This window comes from Culex pipiens, chromosome 3 (assembly GCF_016801865.2).
Source record: "Culex pipiens pallens isolate TS chromosome 3, TS_CPP_V2, whole genome shotgun sequence".
NCBI lineage: Eukaryota > Metazoa > Arthropoda > Insecta > Diptera > Culicidae > Culex > Culex pipiens.
In genome coordinates, this window is record NC_068939.1 from 48,005,961 (window position 1) to 48,015,486 (window position 9,526).

The window sequence follows — 9,526 nt, forward strand, 5'->3', positions numbered from 1 at the left end:
AAGAGTCTATCCTGTTCACGTCAGTTGATTTTACATTAGGAACGAGCAGGATAGACTCTTTGTTTACGCTTCGGCTTCGGCCCTATTGCATTGTTTTGCTAGATTGTTAGAAATTATTGCTTGCTTGTTTCCTCCAAAACTGATACTTTTTTTTGCCTTTACCACAAGGGTGGTCAGAAACAGTAGGGGTAGAGGGTGACGAGCGGGAATTCCCGGGAAAAAAATCCCGGGAAATCGTCCATTTTTGAACCTCTCGATTCCCGGGAAATTCGGTCGAGACTCCCGGGAAATATTATACTTATAACTTTCGAAGCAAAATTATGTAAACTAATCAGAAAATTATTTGAAAAACTCTAAATTGTTTAGAATATTGGAAGTTCAATGCTCGATGTATAAACCAATGCTTCTCTGATCTTCTTATTAAAAAAGTTTAAAATTTGACTTGTCGAAAATTCCAATAACTATAATTGAGAGAAGCAAAAAAAAAGAATTTGGACCCCAGAATTTATCTTGAAGCATACTTAGCAGTTACACCCCAGAAATGAAATCTAAAGATTTTTTAAATTAATTTTATTTATTATTTCTTAGAAGGAAAAGCTTTTTCAAAATAAGTTCAATTTCCATATCCTCTCTCATAATCTGATTTTTTTTAATTCCCTAGGGTAATTTCGCTGTATCAAGGTAATTTCCTTTTTTGATGTCAAAAAGTCATTTTGTGTTTCTCGTCACCTCAAAATTAAATTATATTTTGGAAAAAAAAACACTCTATCAATCTTTGTAAAGTTTACGGTCCACCAATTGTGAACGATCTTGTATTTGCAGACTCAGAAAATATATCAAAAGGTAGATATCGTTCCTAAGATAAAAAGGATACTGAAGTTAACGTTCCGTAGAATAAGTATGATTGAATGTAACTTAATTGATTGAAAAGAAACAATATTATTACATTTCCTTTTAAATTATTGCCACTATTGGCATGGGAAAAAAACTCCCGGGACCCGGGAATTCCCGGGAAATGGCCAAATTCAACTCTCGATTCCCGGGAAACTGAAAATCTCGAGAATCGTCACCCTCTAAGTAGGGGTCAGCACTAAACCAGCCGAGTAAAGTCCAAAAGTCGGCCACTATTCGGCACTGTAGAAGCTGTTGGTGCTGAAGTAAAAACGGTTGGTGCCTTCCTCTCATTTATAGAGTAATTCAATCCCCACACACGCACAGACATTTGTTCAGAATTTGATTCTGAGTCGATGAGTATAAATCTAGGATTAGTTTTCAGGTTTAAAATGTTTATTTTCCAGAGTGATTTTATAGCCTTTTCTCAGTGAGGAAGGCAAAACTGTTTAGCTTTTACTCGCAGCTGTGAAAGCGCATTCAGGGCCGAACAATGGCCGATTTTACAGTATGTAAAAAAAGTATTTACACCCCTTGGGCACTATGCACAATTGTGATGAAACATTACATCTAAACAATTTAATGTTGACAGAAACCTAGTACTACATTTTGTTCAATAACTCATGCCAAACATTTTGCTACAAAAAGCTCATGAAAAGATGATTTCTATAAAAAGTTATATAACAAATACTATTACAAAAATAAAAAAAGGTGCAAAAAAAGTTTGTACACCTTTCGCAAAATTAACATAAATAATGTTATTTGTTGACAAATTACCATAAATCCTGTCTCCCAACTCCAAATAGGCATCCTTGACTGATTTAAAAAATAATTTGGATTGAATGTAAAGTTTACTAACTACTTAGTATAAAAGTTTATATAACTCTGACTCTCTAGAAATTCTTTATAAAACGTATCTAAACATAATTTTGAAAACTTCATATTCAACTAAATGTCAATATACTGGCATAGAATTGCTAAATAAACATTTCGGAGTGGTTATAACACCGTTTTGGGTGTCTTTTTTTTCGATAGAATTGATTTTCCGTTGGAATTTCGTACCAACCCTGAATTACGTCGTCGGAAAATCCGCCGGCATCTGAACTGGTCCACAATTCATAAGTCAACCTATGTGGCATCAGAAAGGGCATAAAATTTCTGATCTTTTGATACCCATACATCCAGGTTTTCTATAAAACCCACGTTTTTAAATACCTAAGCAAAAACGTTGTTATGGTTTCGTTTGAGCAACCTGCCAAAAATGTATGGAATTTCGTAATTTTTGTTCTCGTGGATCAAACTTACTTTTTGCCCAGGTATTTAAAAACGAAGGTTTTAAAGAAAAGCTAGATGTTTGGGTATCAAAAGATCGGAAATTTTATGCCTTTTCCGATGCCACATAGGTTGACTTGTGAATCGTGGACCGGTTCGGATGCCGGCGGATTTTGCGACGACGTAATTCCGGGTTGGCACGAAATTCCAACGAAAAATCTATTCTATCGATACAAATACCCCCAAAACGGTGTTATAACCACTCCAAAATGTTTATTTAGCAATTGTATGGTAATATATTGACATTTAGTTGAATTAAAAGTTTGCAAAATAAAGTTTAGATAAGTTTTATACAGAATTTCCAGAGTTATATAAACTTTTATACTAAGTAGTTAGTAAACTTTATATTCAATCCAAAGTATTTTTTAAATCAGTCAAAGATGCCTATTTGGAGTTGGGAGACAGGATTTATGGTGAATTGTCAACAAATAACATTATTTATGTTAATTTTGCGAAAGGTGTACAAACTTTTTTTGCACCTTTTTTACTTTCGTAATAGTATTTGTTATATAACTTTTTATAGAAATCATCTTTTCACGAGTTTTTTGTAGCAAAATGTTTGGCATGAGTTTCTGAGCAAAACGTAGTACTAGGTTCCTGTCAAACTTTAAATTTTTACATGTTTCATCACAAAATGTGCATAGTGCCCAAGGGGTGTAAATACTTTTTTTACATACTGTAAGTGCTGTATGGTTACTTTGGTTAAAATCGAGATCTACGAAATGACATGGCGGGTGCCGTTGGTGGCCAATGACTTTTACGAAACTGATTTTGTTTTACGGAGAATCCTCTGTTTACGCGGTGGCGTTACGCTTTTTGTTTCGTAGATTTCTCTTCAACCATACAGTCTAGACTCGATTATCCGAAGTTTCGATCATCCGAAGTTCGATTATCGGAAGGTTTGTATGGGACTTCGGATAATCCGAAGGTTTTTATGGAACTTCGGATAATCCAATCACAAACAATTGTTTTTTTTTTTTTTTTTTTTTTTCATTTAGGCCGTTGCAAATATCTTTCAAAGTTTATGTCGCTGTCAAAATACTTATGCGCTTTTTTTCAAATGTTGTTCCAGATTTGTATGTTGATTTTAATTCATTTCTGGTCGCTTTAACTTTCTTGAGCATTCGCTGCTATCTCATTTGTACAGGAACTATACAAGGTACGGTTCAAAATAGTGAGATATGCATCAACTGGTGGATTAAATTCGTATTTTTTTAAATTACAAAGGGAGAGTTCAAAAAAATTACCTAACGCAAAAAGTAAGGACGTTTTGCCTCTTTTACCTCTTCTCGTACCAAAATTGCGGAATGCCAAGGTTTTTGCTATTAAAAACAGTTAAATTTTAATACCAAGCAAAGTGTTCTTTTTTTAGTCTACTAGAACTTGTAAAGGAGGTATTAGACTATGATAGATAAACAAACAATCTCAAACTTTTTGATAGATAGATGATAAACTTGATAAACTTCTGCATGCTTGCATTTTGTTTTCTTGGCGAGTTTTTTTGCTGGTTTTGTGGTAGTCCAATACCTCCTTAACAAAGAGTTTGGCTCGAATATTTTTGAAAAAGACCAAAATCAAGATGGCATGATGTTTAGCAAAGATCATCATAAAAGTGTAGACAACCTAGACTACTACTTCCCAATTATTATATTTGGTTAGAACCCTGGAATGCTGGCCAATTTGTAAGGTCTGAGAAATCGTCCAATACGTTCTTTTTTTCATCTTTTCAAATCTTTGACCAGATTTGCTGGGTCACAATTTTGAATGAAAGATATCTAGAGTTGTTTTAAAGGTCCTATAAGCGATTGTGTTTTAAATTTTTATAGGACCATTTTAAAAAATACTCTAGATATATACCAGTTTGAACGCTCTAATATTATCTACATATCTCCAGGAGAAAGATTAACTAGTATTGCTCAACGATAATTGGTATTGTGAATGCATCTCAAAGCTAGTTTCAAACATCTATAATTCCTCCAGAACATAAGGACGATGTCCCCTTCTGAATGCAAAATTATACTAGCGAAACCTAACCCGTTCTTGATGGTTAATCAGATAAAGACATTTTCATTCATTATAAAACCCGCTAAAAGTTCGCAACAACAACGCATCAAATGAGCCAAATCAGCAAAATTTAAATACAGACAAAAGAAAGCCAGACCAGCTGCTGGCCCAACGTGAATCTGCTCTGTCTGGTGGACCCAAGCTTAAATTTGCTGTCTGGCTGCTGGTGGCTAATATAGTCTACACATTTTAGTGCAGCAGAGTAAAAGCAGGCAAAAGCTAGCCAGAGAGAGTACACAAAGTAAGTAAAGCACACAACGAGACGGTGTGTACGGTGGTATTGATGCCCTGTGTGCCATGACGAAACCGAAATGAAACTCCCCCCATTTGCTAATCTCTGTGCTGCTGCTGGACTGAACAAAAAAACAGGCGCACAAAGAGATTGATTAATCGGCAAATTATGTTTTGATGCACAAGAAGAAGCGATTGACGCGCGTCACATTCCAAGTGTGACATTCTTTCCGAAGGGAAAAGTAGGCCGTGGAGAAAGGTACCCCCAGCAGAGTGAGGTTAGGATTCTTTCCTCACCCTACACCACTGTCGTCATGTTGGGGAGGCACAAAAAAAACCAAAGAAAAATGTTCAAAACCGATTTGCGGAAATCTGCGGTTTCTGTGGTGGTCACTCACCTCGCGCCAGGGCAATCGTGCACCGGTCCGGATCCACCGTAAACAGCAAACCCTCATAGCGGATGTCGGCCTTCGAGATCAGTGAGATGCACGAGCCAATCTCTGGCATTGGGCAACTCATCTTGGCAGCTTGCTAGCTTCGCAGCTGCTTCCTCCTTCCAGATTCTTCAAAGTACACTTCCGGAAGCGACGATCATCCGACGCAGGACAGCTGTTCCTGCCACCACTTCCGCTCTTCTTCCTTTTCCGAACAGTGAAAAAAAAACTCGAAAACTTTCACTCCGAAATTGACGCCGAACTCGCGACCGGAACTGTCCACTTCCACCAAAAGAAGTCTATCCACTTCCGTCCGGGGGGAATCGCGGCCTAACCGAAAGTAACCCAATCGGGACGGGATGACACGATTACGGGACACACCACCACCGAGGAGAGATTTCGTTCAAAAAGGCCAGCCGAGCATTCAAAGATGGACGACGATCGACGACTGTGCTGCGATGGTCGTCGGTCGGTTTCTTCTTCTCGCTCCACCACCCCTTCGTCGATTTGGTTGTGTCTTCGGCCGTGTGCGCGTGTGTTGGTGAACGCGGCGAACGCCAGCTGGAAAGAGAACAGTGGTGGCAAATTAGCGTTTTTTTCCGGACTGCTAAAATCAGGATGTTTTTTTTTCTTTAAAAAAAAAGTAGAAGTCTGGAGTTTTTTTTTTAAGGTCCAATAAACCCAATTTTCAATTTTGCTTTTTTGGGTGTTTTTAGAACCGCCTTGAGTCAAGGGTATTCAAAAACACCCAATTGGTTTATTGGACCTTTTCAAAAAAAAAACTCCAGAAGTGCTGCAACTTTTCAGCACCCGAAACGCACTTAAATGCTGAAAAGTAGAACTTTTCAGCATTTATTTTGAAAAGTGTTGCTATTCGATTCTGTTATTTTTGGTACAGAAAAGTAGGCTATTTCGTCGTTCAAGAATGACAGGAAAAGTAAGTACACTCAACCCCCGGTGGTTGGTCACTTTTTCGTTTGACACTTTTTTAGTTTGTACCCCGTTGGTTGGTCAAAGTCAAACTAAAAAGTGACGAACTGTCACTTTTTACACGACGCTCACGCACACTATCAAAACAAACGTTTGGTAGTGTGTGTGAACTCCGTGTAAAAGGGGTGTCAAACTAAAAAGTGACCCCGTTCGTTTGACAACAGTTGGTGTCAAACCATCGGGGTTTGAGTGTAGTTTCACGAAGGAATTGCAAAATAGTAGTTTATGCAACAAGTTGCAAAACGAGGATTTTTTCAGCACAAGTCGTACATTTATTCAACGAGGTTCACCGAGTTGGATAAATACGAAGAGTGCTGAAAAAATCAAGTTTTGCAACGAGTTCCATACAACAATTTTTGCAATTCCCAAAAACACACACTGAGTGAAATTTTGTGTAAATTTTTCATGTATTTTGTCAATAAATCGTTTAAATCAAAAAAATGTTGAAAAGTGTTACTTTTCGAAACAAGTGCTGAAAAGTTCAACTTTTCAGCACCCATTTGAGTGCTGAAAAGTAGAACTTTTCAGCATTTATTTTGAAAAGTGTTGCTATTCGATTCTGTTATTTTTGGTACAGAAAAGTAGGCTATTTCGTCGTTCAAGAATGACAGGAAAAGTAAGTAGTTTCACGACGGAATTGCAAAAAAGTAATTTTTCGGGCCACATTTACAATGCAGATTCAGTGGCTATTTCTGAACATAATGTTTACATGTTAAGGTTAATGTCAACATTCCGATTATGTTTGGGACCGTTTGTGGCTCATTCAATTGAAAAGTGATCAAAGACAAACTTACGGAAAATTGGACGAGCTTTCCGGTAAAAAAAAATGTGGTTTCGGAAATAAATCGAATTTTCGCGGCGACTCCTCTGAACTTATCAGCTTAAATTCTGAGTGTAACGACATGTTGGTTTGAACGCAATGATAAACGTCACTGACAACATTTTGACGTTTAGACCACTTTTCAAATACAAAAACATCCTGCATTTTTCGTGAGTCTTTTTGTAACATTTTAGGCTATTTCCTCAAATTTTTTGAGCGAAAAAATAATCTTGAAATCACTTTAAAATTTAACCTTCAAACTTAAAATTTGAAAAAACTCATAGAAGTGGCTCATTGTAGTCCCGCCCGTGTGGATCAATCGGACCGCGCGACTCACAATCCAGAGGTTGCTGGTTCGAATCCCGCGGCGGGCGCTCTAAAAATTCGAAGTGTAAATATGGGTATTAGGGTGAGTACGTTTTTCAGAAAGTCCTCGGATCAAGTTTTAGTATGGTTCCCCTTGTAGGACATGCCCCTAGGGACTTTCATGCCAAATGTCAGCTCATTTAGTTGTAAACTGACTGCGCGCATCGAGGTTAATGTTTACATGGGAATTACTATGGGAAATTTGGAACTTTTTGTTCAAACGCTCCTACAGGCCTGGGAAAATCACGCGCCAACTTCTGGTATGGTCAGGCCTATGGGGAATGGTCTGGAGAACACTTTTCCCAAAGAGAGCATATGGATTCGTTGTCCCAAGACCTGGCGCATCGGCAAACAATCCGATGTCTCCGGTAACAACGGTTTTCCCTCAAAAAGCATCAAATTTTCCTTAGCATGCTATGAAAGCTTGATGAACACCGCGACGCCATATGTCAGACATACTTAAACTTGATCCGAGAACTTTTTGAAAAACGTACCCATCCTAATGGGTAACCGCCGTCGTCGCTCCGTGCCGTACTCAAACACTTAGGAGCCCAGGGCGGCGAAGTCCTTGTAGTTAAAAGAAAGACACTGGTACTAGCAATGGTGACCGACAGCTATAAAGTCAACTCCGTTTTTTTTTTTTTTTTTTTTTTTTCATAGAAGTGGCGTGTATTTTTCTTTTAGTGTAATTTTTCAGAAAGCCCGTCCAATTTCCTACAAGATTGTCTTTGACCACTTTGACGGCAACATTTCAAAAAACATCATGTCTGGAGTTTTTTTGAAAAGGTCCTATAAACCAAATTTTCATTTTTTGCTTTTTGGGTGTTTTTGAATACCCCTGACTCAAGGCGGTTCTAAAACACCCAAAAAGCAAAAATTGAAAATTTGGTTTATTGGACCTTTTCAAAAAAAACTCCAGATGTACAAACCGTGCGTTTTGAGAAAAAACGCATTTGAATGTTGACCATCATTCTGCAATTCCCATTTTAAGCGCAAAAGAATGTGTTCTAATGATAACAAACGATGAAAACCGTTGCTTTTATTGATACTTGATCATCCATATTTGATGAAACATTAATTCCGTCATTATATTTAAGAAAAACAAACATAACTTCTTTTGGTATCACCACGGTTTACAATATGGATGATCAAGTATTGCTGTCATTGGAGGGAGCGCTTTGTTATGATTCGTTTTTCTTCGCCGAATGTACATGGCGCTTTTTGCAAGCGGAGGGGAAGTTTTGTTATGATTCGCTTTTCGTCGGCAAATGTACATGGCGTCTTTTTCATGATGCTTTTTTTTCGTCACGAGGTTCATGTAGTCTTTTATTTGACAGGTTGACAGGGCTATATAAACAGGCACTGCTGATGCCAGAGATTTTGTTTATGTTACTTTATTTAAATTCATTATTAAACGGACTTCACTGAAGTAACTTTTGCTAATTTTTAGTGGAGAGGTAGCTTATTAGGAGTACTTTCAGAATATGCAATAACCCAGAAAGTGTCAATGTACATGATGCCTTCTGAAATGTTGCCTCCTACTTTTTGATACGATGTAATGGGAGGGGGGGTTGCTACTTTTTTTTTAATTTCTATGGAAATTTTGTTACGAGGCGGGGTGGAGGGGTTTACGTAATAAAAGAACGTTCCCTTTCATGTGATTTTGTATGCCTGTAGGCAAAAATCTGATCCACCCTAATGGTAATGTTGAAAATTAGAATGAAATTAAAATTTAAACTGGCAACCTTGCCAACCAGTTCAAAAAGCGCCCCGGTTTCGTTTGAAAGTGTTGGGGCAATCCGAGCCGCGATGACAGTTTTCGGCCCGCCGTTGGTGTGAAAAATTGCAAAAAGATTCCTCTCGTTGCCCCAACCACCCCCTCCCACCAACAGCTACTGACCCCACACCAACACATACTAACACCGACCGAAACAGGAAAACACCAGTAACGGTACATTTGGACGCTTTTTCCGGCACAAATCTTACCTGTCCAGCGGATCGCCCAACGGGAACCGCTTCCACAAATCCGTCCACCGACGCCGGAACACAAAACCAATCAAAAAGCGGTCGAATCGAGCCAAAAACAGCGAAAAAACAATCCCGTCAAACGCCGTACCAACGCACACTCCGAAACCGACTGAAGTAGGCTGCGGTGCGGATGGGAGAAAAGCTTTGATCGATTTTTTTGATCGATGATGACGAGTCAAAATGGCGAGTTTGACAGATTTGTCAAGCCGGTACACGTTTAAAGAAAATAACAATTTTTGGTAGTTTGAGGAAAATTTAAACGGAATTTTGGATTCATCGTTGTAGGTTTTTTTTTTCGCGCCTGTTTGTTTTTAATTGAATTTGAATTTGAAGAACTCTGTACACGCACATTCAAAATAACTCAGTTTTT

At 38.1% G+C, this 9,526-nt stretch overlaps 1 protein-coding gene across 3 annotated transcripts in view; it reads right to left on the bottom strand.

The window, feature by feature from the left end:
* Window positions 1-9,275, bottom strand: part of LOC120412571 (protein LSM14 homolog B) — a 34,742-nt gene extending 25,467 nt beyond the window's left edge. Inside the window, exons 1-2 of one of the 3 annotated variants that reach the window (XM_052709485.1) lie at window positions 9,115-9,274; window positions 4,917-5,513 (exon numbers count right to left, since the gene is read on the bottom strand). In XM_052709485.1, coding sequence (XP_052565445.1) covers window positions 4,917-5,037 — 121 coding nt within the window. In that variant the 5' untranslated portion in view covers window positions 5,038-5,513; window positions 9,115-9,274. Of the gene's footprint in view, window positions 1-4,916; window positions 5,514-9,114 lie in introns of all 3 variants that reach the window. The other 2 variants (XM_052709487.1, XM_052709486.1) reach the window with 2 other exon arrangements.
* Window positions 9,276-9,526: the final 251 nt, after the last annotated feature.